Source organism: Psammomys obesus, unplaced genomic scaffold (assembly GCF_907164565.1).
Source record: "Psammomys obesus unplaced genomic scaffold, mPsaObe1.curated_primary_1811, whole genome shotgun sequence".
Taxonomy (NCBI): domain Eukaryota; kingdom Metazoa; phylum Chordata; class Mammalia; order Rodentia; family Muridae; genus Psammomys; species Psammomys obesus.
The window spans coordinates 1,660,081-1,679,724 of NW_026594354.1; the positions used below are offsets into that span (position 1 = coordinate 1,660,081).

The 19,644-nt window shown below is 37.3% G+C and overlaps 1 protein-coding gene across 2 annotated transcripts in view; it reads left to right on the forward strand.

Annotated features, from left to right (window-relative positions):
* Positions 1 to 12,847, forward strand: part of Phex (phosphate regulating endopeptidase X-linked) — a 240,903-nt gene extending 228,056 nt beyond the window's left edge. Inside the window, exons 19-22 of one of the 2 annotated variants that reach the window (XM_055618656.1) lie at positions 3,512 to 3,577; positions 4,879 to 4,983; positions 9,800 to 9,876; positions 12,664 to 12,847. In XM_055618656.1, coding sequence (XP_055474631.1) covers positions 3,512 to 3,577; positions 4,879 to 4,983; positions 9,800 to 9,876; positions 12,664 to 12,766 — 351 coding nt within the window. In that variant the 3' untranslated portion in view covers positions 12,767 to 12,847. The remainder of the gene's footprint in view (positions 1 to 3,511; positions 3,578 to 4,878; positions 4,984 to 9,799; positions 9,877 to 12,663) is intronic. The other variant, XM_055618657.1, reaches the window with a different exon arrangement.
* Positions 12,848 to 19,644: the final 6,797 nt, after the last annotated feature.

The window sequence follows — 19,644 nt, forward strand, 5'->3', positions numbered from 1 at the left end:
AGAAGAAGAAGAAGAAGAAGAAGAAGAAGAAGAAGAAGAAGAAGAAGTTGTTAACTGGGCATAGCATTGGCTTTTGAAACCTGTTGACACACCTCCTACAACAAGGTCACACTTATCAATACTTCCCAAACAGCTCCACCAAATGGGACCAAGAATTCAAATATATGAGCTTATTCAAGCAATCACAGGAGCCTCTTATTTTTTCCAAGAAAGTTTTTTTTATTTGTTCTGATATTTTACATTTAAATCCTCATGAATGTGAGTTTTATTTTTCTATGGAGTTTAATATGATAGTTCACTTACTGTAAAGTATATGTTAGAGTTAGAACTCGATGACTCCAGAGTCATACTCACACATGTCCATGGCATTCTCTCATTCTCTTATTTTGTTTATTCATATATATGATTATATATTCAAATATATATTTATTCTGTACTTCAGCATCTATTTTTTTTTTTTTGCCAAAAGGGTCAGATGTAAATTTAAAAATGTATAACTTTGTCACTAGGACAATGATTATAAGAGCATATCCGTCTAAACATAGTCATTCAATCATAAGAAAATAGCTTCAGTCTTGTTCTCATAGAAGGGGTGTCTGAGAGAGAGAGAGGGAAGAGAGAGAGAAAGAGAGAGAGAGAGAGAGAGAGAGAGAGAGATTCTTTTGTGGACAAAAATGATCAGGTTTTATTTTTCAGGTTTTATTTGTATGAGTCAGTTCTTTGTCCCTGATATTTCTTTGCAGTGACTAGGGATGAACTTAATTAGGTCAGTCATACAGAATGTCAGCAGCTAGTGTATCTGGAGAGGTCAAACCTGGTCTCTTGTGCTCTACTGTGATGGTTCAGAGTATGAGAAATTAGAGGGATAAGGCTACTCCAGAAACCTCTAATTTAGATTTAAAGATTAGAGGGAAAAGGGAGGAGCTGGATTCAAGCTGTGTGTATATGAACATAAACAAGAAAAAATTGAGACTTGAAAAGGCACATGTCATGCAACAAAAACTGTAGCAACAGAGGTCTATTTGGTTTTGAATACCTTATGAATATGAGCATTTTTCTTACTCATTCTGTCTTAGAGAAACTTCATTGTAAGTAAAACACAAGAATGGGTTCCTTAGGTGAGTGATTCATTGAGAGAGTAGTTTATGAGAAAACTGCCATTGGCTCTGAGGGAAACTGAGCCTTATTCTTGATTCTAAATAGGTTTCTAGAGAATGAATAGCACCCCAGAAGTTCTTCAGCTCAGGGGCAAGGGGCTGGGCACCTCTACCAGCATGTCAGTCAGTCATTGGAAGATAAGCTGTGGTTCTCCCATAGGCTAAGGTTGGCAGTCATAGGAATGGTTGCAGAGTCTTGGTAGAGAAGAGGAACCACTGGATGGCCCTGAAACCGTATATGTACCAGTAACTTTCTATGAATTGAGTAGGCTGTAACAGAAATTAGAGAAACAGAGACCATGAATTTGAGAGAGAGCAAAGAGGGTGTGCATGGGAAGGGTAAATATATGGGTAACTTATGATGTAACTATATTTTAGTTTCAAAAACATTTTTTTTAAATCCATGTCTTGCTTTGAGTTTCAGATGCTTGTTTGTTAATCAAAGGTGTTTACAATAGTCCTTACCTCTTTGGAATGTAGAAAGTGTGTAGGTAGAGCCAAAATGGTAACTTTGGGATACTAAAGCAAAAAGGTGGCAGGGGGATTCTGGGTGATAACTCTGAATCTTGTTTACTTAAGATATGTTTTTATTTGTTAGTATTGCTCCATACATCAAAGAGTTGGGCTAACTTTAAGTTGGTAGGATCCATGACTTGGAAGTTTAGAGTAGGAGATATTAGTTGCCTACTGCTGATACAGCAAATTACTATGAACTTACTTGCTTAAAACAACACAAGAAATGTGACTCAAGTCTCAGTGGCCTAAAAGAAAGGTGTCAGCATGGCTGTCTCCTTTGTAGAGGGTACTAGGGAAGAGTCTGGCTCCTGCATTTTCTGAATTTTTGAGACTATACATTATGGCCCCTTTTGTGGTGATTTAAATAAAATGGCTCCAATAGGCTCATAAAGACTGGTACTATTCAAACATATGACCTTCTTGGAATGGTCTTTTTGGAGGAAGTGTCACTGGGGTATAGGCTTTGATATTTCAGAATTTCAATCCTGGCCAATCTCTCTCTCTCTCCCTGCTGCCTGCTGATTTGGATATGGAACTCTCAGCACCTTCTCCAGCACCATGACTATTTGCATGCCACTATGCTTCTCACCATGATGATAATGGACTAAACCTTTGAACTGTAAACAAGCCCCCCAGTTAAATGTTTTTTCTTTATAAGAGTCGCTGTGGTCATAGTCTCTTGTCACAGCAATAAAACAGTAACCAAGACACCTTCCTTCTTCAAAGCCAACAATGGCAAGTGTACCACACTGATATGTTCTTGTCTTTCTTTTCCTATTCTAAGAACACTTATGATTATATTTGAGCCTACCTAGACATCCCAGGATAAGTCTCAGTCTCTCTCCCTCTCCCTTTCCAACCCCCTGAATATCCTCAACTTAATCACATCTTAACAATCACTTTTGCCATTATAGGGTAACTTATCCATGAAGGCCTGGGGATTTTGATGTAGATATCTTTAAGAAGCCATTAGTCTGCCTATTATGCTGGAGTTGGCAAACCCTTAAGCTAGATGGTAAATACTATACTTCTCCTGTAGCAAGAAAGGAAACACAGAGCGTGTATGTTAGTGGGCCTGGTTGTAATCCAATCAAAGTTGACTATATAGATACTGATATTTGAATTTTATATAATTTCTATGTGCCGCAAGATATGGTTCTTTTGATTTTCCTTCAGTCACTGACAAGTGTAAAATCCTGTCTAGACAAAAGGAAATGGCAGGTTAGCTTTGGCTTGTGGAACATATTAACTTAGATTATTTCCAATATAGCTCATTTATAGTTTTAAGAAACAGTTGAGAAGAATGTCTCCCCATGCTTCACTGTGTGCCATATGTATTTTAAACCTTGACCTTGTAGTCTATTTTACTTCAATTTCATTTTTGTGCCCCAGTAGAACAATTTCCCTTTCAATGTTTCATAGAAATAGCTGAAGATAAAATGATCATGGTTAGTTCTGAAATTCTGCTCCTGTGTGGATGGCACAGGGACAATGAGAAAAAAATACCCAAATTATGTGAGCTAAACAGAGAAAGTCATATGGATACTGACTTTTTTTTCTATTAAAGCAGAGCCACTGAGAATATTGCTATCATTTTATTGGAGGTGGCTCAATTGGTGAGAACAAAGAGGTGGGCAAGAAAGCAATGCAGAGAGTAGTAAGATAAAAATGGCTACATTCAGAAGCACCTTGCTGGGGCTAGTCTGCCATCTCCCAACACAAGTCTACTTCTGACTTATTGGATGTAATTTTCTCTTTAAAATATGACATGCTCGTTTCCTATCATATATACATAGCTTTGCTGATCGTGGAAAACTTCCTTTTTTCCTTTCTCTTAGGTGAAGGGGAAGAGGACTCTGGGAGAAAATATTGCTGATAATGGAGGTCTGCGAGAAGCCTTTAGGGTACTCATCACCATTACATTTCCTGGGATTTAAAACTGGTGAAAGCATGCATGGGTGCACCTCAGCGTAGAGCACCAACATGGTGTTGAAGGCTGATGTTTTGGATTCTTTATAATACAGTTGTATTTCTACATGGACTTTGTTATAGCCTAACAGAGAGAGCTGCACTGTTTTCTTTCTGGAGTATTAAGTCATTTTAATTAATAACAGGTATTAAGAATTGTATATCTAAAATAGGGTTTTCAGAAGTATACTCAGAATCATATTAAAGTATGTCACAGGGCTCTCCTGGGGGCTAAGTTCATGTGAATTTTCTTGAGGTAGAGATTTTTCTTTATCCTTTCTTATCATTGTATCATAAAGCCTTATGGTTCTAACTTATGACTAAGGCTATGCATTCTCATATATTAGGCCAGTGGAAGTCCACAAGAATATTTGCATCATCTCTCAAGTGTGTGGTTAAGAAACAAACATAACAATAACATAGAAAGTTTTAAATAAAATCGAATAGATTCACTTTAAAGACCAGGTTATGATTCTAAGGTGTTATCTTTTTTTTTATATTCTAGTTAAAACATTTTATTTTATTAAATGATGGTGAAAAGATACATTTTGTTGTTAGTAAAATAAAAAATATAGTATGTTGACCCCACTCAAAATTATTGCTAATGTAGTTGTGCATGGTGTTAATTTTTTTTCTTCTTTTTTTTTTTTTTTGAGACAGAGTGTCTCTGTGTGTAGCCTTGGCTGTCCTGGATTCGCTTTGTAGACTAGGCTGTAGTCTGTCCTGGGAATTCACAGAGATCTGCCTGCCTCTGCCTCCTTGAGTGCTGGGATTACAGGTGTGAGCTACCATGCAGGCAAAAACACCTTTTAAAAGAGCTATTTAGTGTCTGATCACTGCCGCCTTATTGATTTGATACACAGAGAGTGTAAGGTTCCTTTTGTTCGTTTTTTTTTTTTTTTTTTTTTTTGAGACAGTCTCACTCTGTAGTTCAGGATGATCTCAAGCTCATGGAAATGCCCCTGCCATAGCCTGCTAAATACTGGGATGACAGACGTGCACCACAATGCCTGACTAGCAGCATAAGCTGTAATGTTCTTATGTAGATGCACCTGCTTCACTGCTTCAATATTAGGTGAAATGGTACTGGGTTGCTTTCTCAGGTGCTGGTTTTCTTAAAGGAAAACTTGATCCCATGCCTTTTATGCATGGTGTATGTATTTTATAACTTTGTGTTGAATATGTAAAGAGATAAACTATTGTTGTTGAAGATCACCTGTTCTGCTTCTGTCACTAGGCTTACAGGAAATGGATAAATGATAGAAGACAGGGAGTTGAAGAGCCTCTTCTACCAGGCATCACCTTCACCAACAACCAGCTCTTCTTCCTGAGTTATGCTCATGTGAGTAAACTGAGAAAAAGGCATCAATGATGAAATTGTAGGCCATTATCTTGTGCCCTTAGTCCAAATTTTGGAAGAAAAATTTACTGGTATGACTTAGACTGTAGCCAACATTTAATCTCTGTCAGTACTAGGTTAGGTATAAAAATAAGTACCAAAATATGCATATCCCCAAAATAGTATTTCCTAGTTGGAATGGGTAAACAAGGCCAAATAAGGGCCTGCGATTTTTTTTTTAATTTATAAGTATTAAATATTGTTTTGATTGAAAAAACTATGCCCTGTCACACAATATCTGTGGTTAGGTTTGTGTTACAATGGCAGAGTTGAATAGTTGAAACATGCACCTGTGATTTTCAAAGGTGCAAATACTTATCATCAATCTCTTTCTGAGCTCTGATCTGGAGAAAAAAAATGCAAGCGTTATCTGTTCTTACTACTTACATTTTAGACCATAATAACAACTCTTTGTAAATGGAATAAACTAATGGAGAGAGATGCTCTAATTAACATGTTATGATTTCTTTATATACTACATTTTTGTCAAACTGAAGAAATCTGGGTGTAAAGGAATAATCCTGTTTTTAAAAATCAGCATTGATAAATTTTTTCTTTAAGCACCTACCCATCATTCAGAACAAAGAGATTTTCACTCTTTTATACATTTGAGGAAATGTTTATATGGAACATATTATTTTCTAACTTGGAAAGTTAGTAGAGAACAGTAACACAATAATGTAACAACCATAATGTATTTTTACATGACTTATTAAACATAGTAAATACTATATAATAATGTAAGCAAAGTATACATGAAAAAATAACCTAAGACATAGAGTAAAACTGAACATGAAAAATAAGCACTGCCTTAGGGTTTGTATTGCTGTAAAAAGACACCATGACCATGGTAACTCTTATAAAAGAAAACATTTAATTGAGGATGGCTTGCAAATTGAGAGGTTTAGTCTATTATCACCATGGCAGGAAACATGGCATTATGCAGGCAGACATCATACTGGAGAAGGGACTGAGAGAGCTACCTCTGCATCAGCAGGCAGCAGGAAGTAAACTTCCTTGAGCATCTGATACATCAAAGCCAGCCCCAACACTGACATGCTTCTTCCAGCAAGGCCACACCCACCTCCAATAAGACCACACCTCCTAATAGTGCCATTTCCTCTGGACCCTGTGTTTGAATTTGGGAGCCAACCCCTATTCAAACTACCACAGGCTACCATGGGCTAGCTTCTGAGGAAATTAAGGAACCACATTACAAAAATATTTTTAAAACGGCATTCATAAATATTATGAGAGAAGCCAATCGTGGTGCTTGCACACCTTTAATCCCAGCACTCGTGAGGGAGGGCAGGTGACTGTCAATTTGAGGCCAGCCTGGTCTACAAAGTGGGGTCCAGGACAGCCATGGCTGTTACACAAAGAAACTCTCTCTTGAAAAAAAGAAAAAAAAAATATATATATATATATATATTGTGAGAGATGGTTTATCATTATCAAAATAATAGTAAGCAGTAACTCGTATTTGCTACTTTTGTGGGTTTTTTTTTCTATCCTCCAATCTTCTCTACCCTTATTAACCCCCTAACACTAAATAGGAGAGAAAAAAAAAGGATAGAAGAGAAAGGGGGCAAAATTGTTAGATTCCTTCCTGCTGACTAATCAGCATTGAGTTCAGGGAAGTTTGATCTTCGCAGCAGGATATCTAATTTCTTCTTCTCGTTTCTTTGCATATGAATACTTGACAAACAGCAACCAACAGCAGCCAGCCACCAACCAGCCCACAACAACAACTTTGCCTCTTGGGATCCTAGCATTTATATATCCACTCAAAATTCCCAGAATTCCAAACATCACACACTCACAGAAACTATGTGCAGCTGGCAAAACCAGATACTTGCTAGAGCATGAGGCAAATCATAGTCACCTGCTGTGAAGCAGCCTCTTATCCCCACACCTGGGATTAAAAGGAGACTATATCCCCATAACATTTTTTTTCTTAAAGAAACCACAATTACACAATTTTTACTACAGTAAGCCAATACCTTTCTTGCCTCTCTATAACTATAGTTGCTATGACCTGCTAATTTGTCTCTCATGCATTTTTTCATGAATTTTTATCCTTTTGGTTCTTTCAGTCTCTATTTCTACTTATTTAATAGACATTAATAGCTTATAAAATAACTATTCTTTACTTTCTTCCCTTTCCTATATAATTCAGCCAGATAAATACTTCAAAAAATATGGTTTTATTTCTCTGTTCCATGTTTAAACATAGTTATAACATGCAGGCCTGCTGAACAGTACTTCAGAAATCTGACATTAGCCTTTCTTTCCCCTGGATACTTACGCGCTCATGCTCACCCAAGCTGAATGCCTTGCTCATCTCTCAATCATTTTTTAAAATTTCCTTTTCCATTTCAAATGCTTTTATATATTCATGTATCCTAGAGGTAATCATACTTCAAGATTATATCATGTTTCAAGAAATATTTCAAACCAATATTAAGTAGGTTATCAGAAACAAACAACACAGTGGAAGTATATTTTTTGTTCTTGCTCCATGCCCAGCATGTGTTATTAGTGGGCCTCTGACCATAGTTTTTGCTTAAGGAATTGTCTTTTGGAGTATTTTATCTTGGCATGTGCTTTCATGGACACCAAACAGCACTAAAGAAATATGAGGATATATGTATTGATCTTTTTTTTTTTTTCTCTCTTAAGGCAGGTTTTTTTTTTCTTTTTTTTTGAATTTTATTTTTTTCTTATGAGTTACATTTTATTAACTCTGTATCCCAGCCGTGTCCCGATCCCTCATTCCCTCCCAGTCCCTCCCTCCCTCCCTCCCTCATCTCCACCATGCCCCTTGCCAAGTCCACTGATAGGGGGGACCTCCTCCCCATTCATCTGATCCTGTTTTATCAGGTATCTTCAGGACTGGCTGCAAAGCTCTCCTCTGTGGCCTAACAGGACTGCTCCTCCCCTGGGGGGTGGGGAAGCCAAAGAGCCATTCATTGTTTGACTGTATGTATATGTTAGTGTATGTGTGTTTGTGGTATGTGTAGATGTATGCATGTGTGAATGGAGGCCAGAAGTTGATGTCCAGTGTCTTTTCTTTAATGCTTTTAATCTTTATTTTTTTAATGTGTGGTCTTTTACTAAACCTAAAACTCATCAATTTAGCTAAGCTGTCTGGCCAATGAACTCCACTTTTCTAGACCACCTCCCTAACACTGTGCCCCAGCTCTGGTGTTATAGGTATATATCATCATGCCCAGCTTTTTTTTTTTTTTGTTTAAGACAGGGTTTCTCTGTGTAACCTTGGCTGTCCTGGACTTGCTTTGTAGACCAGGCTGGCCTAGAAATCACAGAGATCCTCTGACTTTGCCTACCAAATGCTGGGATTAAAGGCTCTTTGATCACCAACTCCTGAGGGGAGGGGGCAGACTTACCAGGCCACAGAGGAAGACAATGCAGACAGTCCTCATGAGACTTAATAGGCTAGGGTCAGATGGAAGGGGAGGAGGACCTCCCCTATCAGTGGACTGGGGAAGGGGCATGGGAGGAGAAGAGGGAGGAAGGACGGGATTGGGAATGGATGAAGGAAGTAGCTACAGCTGGGATACAAATTGAATAAATTGTAATAAATAAAAGAAATTAAAAAGGCATGTACCACCATACCTGGCTATGCCCAGCCTTTTAAATGTGAGTTTTAGGGATCTGAACTCAGGTCTTTACAATTACACCAGGTACATTACAGATTGAGTCATCTACATAGCCCCATTATCTCTTAGTGCAGCATATTAAATTGATTCTAAGATTATTAAAATTGTTGCCAAGTTTTTTTAAACTTTTGTCAGGAAATGGAATATATGACTTCTAATATTTATCAGTAACCTTACTGATTATACTAAACCATGATATGCTTTATGTATTTTTTCATTAAAATGTATATGGTTAAATTTTATAAAGGTTATTTAAAAATTAAATTAGTAATATGAATACATTCATCAATTTCTGGGCACATGTAATTCTCTTGATTTAAATCATTTGCCTAGATGCCTTCCTAATTTACTCAAATTGTGGAATTCACATTGATAAAGCCTCCTGCTCTGGGAACTTGAATAATAGATGTTGCTGTTGCTCAAAGTTTTATCTGATCCACTAAAATTTCTTGCTATCTATTAATTCCAAAATTATTGTTCAGTACAAGTAGGAAGTGTATAATTGAAGTATAAGCATATTTACTGGGGTGTTGGTATAATGCTCTTGTGGAATGTATACAATTTACCCTTATTCATTAAAATTCTGATTTTTCTACTCTTCTATCTGGTTTCAGTCATTGCATTGTGACATTGCATTGTCTCAAATTGTGCAATCATGCCACCATTAGCTCTCTGTATGGTCAATAAAACAACCAGCCAATGCTGAGCAATGGAGAGAATAGGGTGGGACATCCTGGTCCAGAGGGGAGGAGAAAGAAGCAAGTGGGAGGAGTTCAGGAAGAGAGATTGGAAAGGAGAGGACTCAGAAACACCAGGAGAGATGAACCAGATATAAGACATGACTAAAAAGCAAGTATTATGTGGTAAATCTGAATGGGAGGAAGCTATGTGAGCTTGGAGGTTTAGAATGGAGTAATCATTGCCCAGCATTGTGCCCTAGGTTAACTAAATACAACCTAATTTCTGTGTGGTGATTTGGATATACAGCTGGTTTAGGAATAACCATTGTTTAACTAAGAGATAAATCAATAATAAATATTAATAATCATCAAAACTGGGGTGTCTTTATCTTTTAGGTGAGGTGCAATTCCTATAGACCAGAAGCTGCCAGAGAACAAGTCCAAATTGGTGCTCACAGTCCTCCACAATTTAGGTAAATGAGCAAATGGGTGACACCAGGTTTTAACTGTGCATCCCGCCATTCTGTGCCCCCAGCCATACCATTGTGCTGCCAGATGGGGCATATGAAGAAAAGCCTACACAGTGAAGTACATAATATCCATTTTGTAGACTACATGATCTAGCCAAACAAAACCGAAGCATCTCTTTTTTCATTGTAGTAAGCTGGTCTTCTCAGTGTCTTTTCAACTAAATTTCTGCTTGGTATTGCATCAAGAGACTGGTGAGGCTTCAAATTTTGGATTGTAATTGCAAGCCAAATTCCAGTTTTAAGATTCAATTTCAAGTATAGAATTAGAATTTCTTTGGGGCCAGAGAGATGGTTCAATGGCTAAGAGAATTGCTGTCCCTGTAGAAGATTCAAGTTCAGTTTCCAGTACACACAAGATGGCTCACAACTACCTGGAATACAAGGACATGTGAGTTCTTCTTCCAGTCTCCAAGACATGGTGCACATCACATGCAGTCAAACATTCATCCATATATAATAAAAAGTATTATGTGTATAAATGCATAAAATTAAAACTACTTTTGGAAAGCAATAGTCCATAGATGCTATTAGTACATCAGAATACTACTCAATAACGGGAATGTTGAATTGGTCCAACCATCTATTTTGGCAGGGAGGTTTGGGCAAAAGAAAAAATTTAAAATATATATATATTTTGTTTATCTCAGAGGAGGATGTGATCTCAGGTACTATTCTGCTTTTAGGCTTCTAGAACTCTGGTTTATTCTGGTCTGTTTTTTTTGTTTGTTTGTTTAAGAGTATTCTATGTGATATTTCTTGGTTCTTGCCACCATACACTGTGAGTTAACAAACATAAACAAATGCTTCCTTTCTGAAGACAAAGTAAGATGTATGGTGATCTTTAGCAATTATAATTCATATCTGGAGTCAGAGACATTGCATTTTGGTTTTCATCTTCTTACACCCTTTGAAACAATTGCTTATATATATGAAGGGGAAATGATTAACAACCGTAATTTTCAGAATGTATAAAATATTAAATAAAAACAAAATTAAGGTTGATATTACTTATCCTTGACTAATATGACTTGAAAGAAATTTCCTACAGCGGAGGACAGTTAATTATACAGAGAAATCCAAGAAGCCATGGTAATTTATAGTTATTTTTTTGCTTAAAACATATACCTGGATATTTTTATGCTTAATATTTAAATGAAACCATTAGCATATCATAATAAAGTCATCCAGGATTTCCTCTATATTTTAAAATCATATTCCTAAAACCTTGTCTTAGAAATGCTTCAAATGTGACTATAAATTACCCAGTAGCATAAAAATCTAATCACTGTGTTGGAAATTCTCCCCCACTGGGCTGAACTGTCATGAAGGCTGACAGTTGCTAATGGACTACAATGTGCTCCCACCGACAAATAGAGCAGATGAAATCACACAGTAGATTAATTACTCAACAGATAAGTTTTAGAAACTAATTTTACTAACTACTTCCCTGAAATGTTGAAATTTTTACTAATAATTTACAGAGTATGCTTACTGTTATCATCTATGTTCTGTCTTTATCACTTGCCTAAGGTGAATCACACTATGGTATGTGAATCCCTACCCTCACATGCCAAAAAACCCAAGAGGTTATGGGGATTTGTCACATACAGGCTATTTCATTCATTCAAATGCCCAGAGGTAAGAAAGTCTTTAGGAAAGAAATAGTGACTGAGAATATGGAGTTTTTAGTGAACCCTTTGAATGTTCAGTTGAGTAAAAAAATAATGATGGAGATTTTTGCATGACTTGTTACTGGTATCTGCAGTAAGCATAGCTTTTGAGTGCAGAGAAAAATCACACAATGGAAACACCACTTGCAAAAGGCATTTGCAATCAAAGTGGTGAGAAGAACTGCAGTCTCTAATGCAGTCAAGAACTTGTGAATGTACCAGATTCTGAAGGTAAAGTCTGGTGCTGAATGACTCATCTGTAAACAGCTGGTTACAGATTCTGTCCATTAGATGATTCTTACATTAACCAAATTCTAGGTAGATATAAGCATCCAAATTAATAGGACTTTAGAGAAAGTATTTTAGAGAATGATTTTTTTAAAAAAAAAAACTAATTGGAAATGCAGCAAGAGGGATGACTATTACAATATTATATTGAGAGAGAAAGAAGTCAAAGACAAATTATATGTAGTTGATATTCCATTCATGTCAAGTTCAAAAGTGTGTGGTGATATCTTGACAAATGATGCAGTAGTTATTTTGGGAGGTCTTATCAGGGGAGACAAGGAAAACTTTGGAATGCTTGATCACAGAATGATAGTAACAGGCACATATGTAAAACATAGTTTCTTTACATTTATGATTTGTATCCTTTGTGCCAACTATGTAAGTCTTAGAAACTAATTTCATTTTACTGAAAAGTTGGATTTTTTTTTTGCTCATAATTTACAGAGAATAGTTACTGATTATCAGCTGTAGTCTATCTTTAAAACTTTTCAGAACTAAGTTTTTCAAAAGCTAGAAAAAAAAAGTCTTGGAGATAATCCAGTTGTACAGGAATTTGAAGACTTTCAGAAGAGTACTGTCTAGGTTTGATGAAATGTTGGTTTTCATTTTCGATGACATTGATTTCTTTTCTTAATTATGTGAGCTTTAGTTGTCTTCCTCGTAAAAATGAATGGATTTGTAGCAATGAACTGTTTTATCCAGAACATATGGATGTATAGGCATTGAATGACATGTACTTAATCATTTTCTTTTTAATTTTTTTTCTTTTCAGGGTCAATGGTGCAGTTAGCAACTTTGAAGAATTTCAGAAAGCTTTTAACTGTCCACTGAATGCCACAATGAACAGAGGAGTTAATTCCTGTCGACTCTGGTAGCTGGAGTGCTGGTTTCTGCCCTCCTGGCAGAACTGAAGATTGCCAGTAGAGGTGGCACTAATGTCTTCAGCACCTCTTACTTTCTGCCTATATTTTGTTAAAGACTTTTATTTTTAATGCATTTTCATTATTTGGGTAGATGACTTTCTTAGATCTAAACAGTATCTGTTCAAAGTCATTGGGTTTATAAAAGGGATTCAAGAACTGAACCAAATACATTTCTTTTTTTTTATTTTTTTAATTTTATTTTTTTATCAGTTACATTTTATTAACTCTGTATCCCAGCTGTACCAAATACATTTCTTTAGAAAGCCAAACCAATGAGAACAAGTGGCAAGTCTACTTGGTTAAACTGATCTCAGCAGACATCCCTATTATCCATTTCTGTTAGCTACAGCTAGGTGGTACATAGCATTTCAACCTATAGCTTTTCAGGGAAGATGTGTGCCCTGTGGTGTCTAATTATTACAAGATATTTCTTAATTCTAAGGTAGTTGAATCATAAGTTTGTTGGATCTCTGTTTTATAAATTCTGATAAAGTTTTTCCATTCAGTTTTGGAATCTATTGGAAAATTTTATCTCAGAACTTACAGCTTATGTAACTAACTGCCCTGCTTAAGTAAACGTGAACAAAGATGGCATAAAGCCCAGTAGGTAAAGGATTTGGGTTTATCAATTAGGGGAGGAAAGAATGCATTTTTAATTGCCAGCAGTATTAAAAAATAATAACAATAACTAGTCACACAACAACAAAGATACTAGAAATGAAATATCCAAACTTTAATCTAGTCCCCGGACCTCAGTGAGCATCAGTCTGGTGGATAAGAATCATGGAACAGTTCCTGTTTTGTTTTGTTCTGCTCAGATGTGTGTATCTCCTAACTCTGAACTGAGCAGACATCCTGTTTCCATGTCAGCAACATATGGCTTTAATTTCCCTTTAGCACAACAATATAAACACGACACTGAGGAGGGAGTAAAAAAAAAAAATGCTCTTCTATCTCAGCCCAGTTCATATTACCTCTCCTTAAAAGAAAATTCCTTTCAAAAGCTTCTAGAATGAAAGCATTTGAGTATATATGGATCCAATTTAAGCAATTCTGCCTAGATCTAAAGGACACAGCTTTACTCTTCAAGTCTTACAAAGGGTTTACTTTTTAAAAAGCAATAGTATATTTTGATCCTTAGAGCATTATTTTGTAATCAGCACCTTCACACTTAATCAATTAACTTAGTGTTACCATGTATTTATGTAGGATAAAATTGTTATCACATTTAAGAGTATATGTAGAATAAAGGTGTACTGGCATTCAAGTGGCTACTTGGTATTTCCTGTTCTTTTTTTTAAATTTTTGAATTTTATTTTTTATTTTTTATATTAATTACAGTTTATTCACTTTATATCTCAGCTCTAGCCCCCTCCTACATTCCCTCCCATTCTCACCCTCCCTCCCTCATCTCCTCCCATACCCCTCTTCAAGTCCACTGATAGGGGTGGTCCTCCTCCCCTTCCATCTAACCCTAGCTTATCAGGTTTCATCAGGACTGGCTGCATTGTCCTCCTTGGTGGCCTGGCAAGGCTGCTCCCCCTCAGGAGTAGGTGGTCAAAGAACTAGCCACTGAGTTCATGTCGGTTCTTATTATTTTTTTCCTTTTTTATTTTATTAATTACAGTTTGTTCACTTTATATCCCAGCTGTATCCCTTCTCCCCCCATCCCTTCCCAAACCCACCCTCCCTTCCTCTTCTTCTCCTATGCCTCTCCCCCAGTCCATCTGACCATAGTCTCTCAGGTCCCATAAGTACTGGCTTCTGTGTCTTCCTCTGTGGACTGGTAAGTCTCCTCCCCCCTTAGGTGGAGGTGATCAAAGAGTCAGCCCATGAGTTCATGTCAGAGATGATCCTTGGTCCTATTATTGGGGAACCCTCTTGGATACTGAGCTGCCTTGGGCTACTTCTGGGCAGGGGTTCTATGTTATCTCCATGCACAGTCCTTGTTTGGAGTATCAGTCTCAGAAAAGACCTCTGGGCCCAGATTTTTTGGTTCTGTTGATCCTTTGTGGAGCTCCTGTCCCCTCCAGGTCTTACTATCTCTCCCTTCTTTCACAAGATTCCCTGCACTCTGCCCAAAGTTTGTCTATGCATCTCAGCATATGTTTTGATACTCTGATGGGTGAAGTCTTTTGTTCTTATTTTTTAATTTTTATTTTGTGTAGGCATTTCCCTACCCCCATCCCATTATTCATTGTACATGGGGAACTGGGTTAAGTGGGCCAATAGAAAAATTTCAAAAGCAAAATGACAAATTCAGATGAATCACAGGAGGTCATTTTGCATCCTTGTGACTTACCATGCTTTTTTAAATAAATAAATTAAAAAAAGGAAGTGTAAGCCACGTCCTTTTGTAACCATGGGAACTTCTCAAGAGAGAAAAATGGAAGGGCACCATCATGAGGAAAACAATTACATTGCATTAGTCTGAGGAGAGTGATTTTCCCCTTGACTTCCTCCTCTCCAAATGGATACACTTCTGAAGGGCAGCAGCCTTTTCTTCCTCTTAACCATAGTTTAATGTGACCCTGGTTTGTATCTCTAAAAACAAGCCGTCTTACGTTAGGTGTTAGAAATATATGTGCCTTTTCTCTGGTGAAAGCATTTCTGATTTGATAATCCTCTTTTTATTCTTGTACTTAAGAACGCTGAAGTTTGTCATCCTTATGTAAATAGTACAAGGACTTCCTAGGTTTCCTTTTTTAACAATTACAAATAAACACATTCCTGCAGGTCAGAGAGAGAGTGATAAAACTATATAGAGTTATGACTTTGGAAATGGTATGAGTGTTGGTTGGTTTGGAACTACTGTTTAGTGATTAGCTGGGATTTTCCCAGTTTCTGGAAGGTAAGACTAGTAACTAAGTAACTTGATCAACTTAGTTTTTTAAGAGATACAAAATCACTCCTAGTGGCCACACACATTTTCTACAAGTACTAGCTTTCTAAATGTTTCCCTTTAACCCTTCAAATGACAGTATTTTCTTTTTCTTTGAGACTTGATTTCTTAAAGAAAGAGACACTGATTAAGTGGTAGAGAGGTCATACATACCTGAAGAGATGGAAGCAAAGCAGGGGCAGCTGGCCTAAGGAAAGCAAGAAAGGATTTTGGTGCTTCTTGCTACACATGTTTCATGGAGGAGAGCCCTAAAGCCTTAAAAATAATTATGATAAATCAAAAGGAAATTAAATATTGGATCTCAGACTAGGGCTGCAACAACACACGGCTCTGACTCATATAGCAGCTGTTCTGCAAGTGGACCATTAACTGGGCATTTGAAGGAGGTTTTATTTTTTAATGTGTGGAAAATTCTCTTTAGTGAGTCAAGGATTCTGTATATTGACAGCTGTGTCGTTTGGCCTTACTAACATTGTCCAACGTTTGCTGAGCTTTTCACCATAGGCCTCAGTATGGGCCTCCAAATCCCAGCCCACCCCCTTTTATGAGATAAATTGGGACATGACTGATGCACGATCAGAATTCATAAATTATCCTCAAGCTTATTTAGTGCCTTACTTCAATGGAGCTTAAAACACAGCCCATAAATTTTATCTTATTTAGCCCCAGAGCATCACTAAGAAGAAACTAGAAACTATGTCTCTCCAGACAGATGGTGCTCATGCAAAGAGAAAAGGGAAGGCTTAAAATTGCTTTTCAGATATCTCAGATCATGGAATGGCAGTCTTTGTGCTTTGGGCTACTTACCTTTGGGTTCACTTGCACCTCTTAGATTTCCTCTGGCCTAATATGTTTATTCAACCAATATTTCTAAAATTACTTATTATTTGGTAGCTACCACTCTTGATATAAAATATCGTAATGACATTGTTATCATAATCATAATATTTTATCATAATAAAAAATACCATGATAGTTATATAATATTGACTCAGTTGCATCTTAAATTATAGAAGAATACATGATTGTTTAATTTAGTATCTTTAAAACCAGTGGCAGTGCCTTACTGGCTTGAAGAAAGATATTCTTGGAGTGTGCATTTTAAAAACAATCTATGTGGTTACTATGAGACTGATTTGGTTGTGATTTTTGTCTTTATGAAACAATGAGAATCATCATTTAAAGGACAATAAAACATTGGTTGGAAGTTTTCTGTTGCTCTCCCCTTTTTTTTTTCTTCTTCAAACAATTACGGTCTATTGTATATATGGATATTCAAGTTTGATTTAAAATATATTTGCTAGAAAACTATACAAGTCACTGCAACAAACTAAATTTCTTGCTTTGGGAAAGTGGGACTTGGATGCAGTATTTTTTTTTCTGTAGATAATGAGAGATTTGCAAGGTGGTCATTATGTTCCTTCTAGAATATATGTCAGCAGATGTAGTTTATTGCCTTTACAATACTGTTCCTGCTCAGGGAAAGAGATGCCTCTGAGGAAATTATCTACTGTAGTAGGGCTGGTCTCACAAAAGTGACAATGCACAAGACCATTGCTATTGAAGCAAAGAATCTCTATGTGCTGTCACTGTGCCTTAACAACACAATCAATTTATAGCCATTCATTCAGCACATAGTAACTGAGTATCCATTCTATTGAAATCCCCAAGTCAGCCATATTTCAGTAGACAATTTACAGTCTCTGCCTTCAGTGAGCTGTTTGGTTTAACAGGGGAGGGAGGCAGATATTGTAAATGGGTATAACTTTACTACTGAGTAGCATCTGATATGTAAGTACATTGGAGTGTGGTTTGGGACACAGGTCAAATTTACTCACCTCTCCTATGGTGGACATTATCAGTCCACCCTCTTCCAAGATCCAAGCAAATTACTTTGACAAGGATCTGTTTTGTTTCTAATTGCCTATGGCTCTCAAGATTCATACGTTCATGCCCTTGGGACTTCTTTGCCCATTCCGCTTTCAGTGAACTAATGTTCTGGTGATCCTGAGACAATAACCGAGTAGTTCAGGAGTCTTAGATTTTAATCACTTTGCCTGAATCCAAACCAACCTATAGACATACTATGAGGCTGATAATAAACCTGGTAAAGTACTGGTCACAAGGTTCTAAGTCAATCTACAGTGTCATTGCATCCTGCAATGCGATATTAAAGGGAGAGTCTCTAGAAGTAGTGGTTAATAAGTGGCTGGCTGTAGCCAGGTGAGACCCCTTTTGGAGAGTCTAGTTTAGTTTCTTAGTTTCTAGTTTGTGAACTAATTCACAAAGAGAGAGAGAGAGAATGTGTGTGTGCACCATGTGCACATGATCATGGTTAGAAGGAAAAGATCTTCACCAATCCTACATCCAACAAAGGGCTAATATCTAGAATATATAAAGAACTCAAGAAGTTATAGCAACTTTAGCCAGAATTGGGAAACAATATAGATGTCCCTCAATGGAAGAATGGATACAGAAATTGTGGCACATTTACACAATGGAATACTACTCAACTATTGAAAACAAGGAAATCATGAAATTTGCAGGCAAATGGTGGGAATTAGAGATTATCTTGAGTGAGGCATCTCAGAAACAGAAAGCCAGGAATGATATGCACCCAGTTATAAAGGGATATTAGCCGTATAATTTGGGATAGCCATCTACAGACCTAAAGAAGCTAAACACTAAAGAGGACCCAAGGGAGGATGCTTAAATCTCATTCAGAATGGCAAGCAGGATAGACACCAGAAGTGGTGGAAGAGAGGAAACAGGATGAGAACCTGCTATAGAGGGTCCTCTGAAAGGCTCCACCCAACAGGGGATCAAAGCAGATGCCGAGACTCATAGCCAAACATTGGGCAGAGTGCAGGGAGTCTTATGGAAGAAGTGGGGGTAGAAGGACGGAGGGAGGACAGGAGCCCCACAAGGAGACCAACAGAGCTAAACCATCTGAGCCCATGAAGCCCTGCAGAGACTGATGCACCAAACCAAGAACTATGCATGGAGAGGACCTAGACCCTCAGTTCAGATGTAGTCCACAGAGAGCTCAGTCTCCATGTGAGTCACCAAGTAAGGGGAGTCGAGCCTGCCTCTGTCAGAACTCTGTTGCCTGCTCTTTGATCACTTGCCTCTGGCAAGTGGCCTTACCAGGACACACAGGAAGAGGATCCAGGCAATCTTGATGAGACTTGATAAGCTAGGGGCAGATGACAAGGGAGGAGAACTCACCCTTTTAGTGGACTAAGGGAATGGGATAGGGAGGAAGAGGTAGGCAGGGTGTGACTGGGAGGAGTTGAAGGAGGGGGCTACAATTGGAATATACAATGAATAAATTGTATAAAAAATACAAAAATACAAAAAATTAAACACCAACAAACCAAATAATACGATTAAAACTGGAATACAGAGCTAAACAGAGAATTCTCCATAGAGGAATCTTGAATGGTGGAGAATGCTCAACACACTTAGTCATCAGGGAAATGCAAATCAAAAAGTCTCTGAAATTCCATCTTAAACCTGTCAGAATGGCGAAGATAAAAAACTCAAGTGACAGCACATGTTGGGGAGGATGCAGAGAAAGAAGAACCTCCTCCATTGATGGTGGGAATGTAAAGCTTGTATAGCTGCTTTGGAAATCAATCTGGTTCTTTCTCAGAAAACTGGGAATAGCACTACCTCAAAAGCCAGCTATACCACTCTTGGGCAAACACCCGAATGATGCTCCACCATGTTCCACAACAAGGACATTTGCTTAACCATGTTCATAGCAGCTTTATTCATAATAGCCAGACACTGGCAACAACATAGATGTCCTGCAACCAAAGAATGGATACAGAAATTGTGGTACATTTATACAATGGAATACTACTCAGCCATTAAAAACAAGAAAACAGTGAAATGTGCGGGCAAATAGATGGAACTAGAAAAC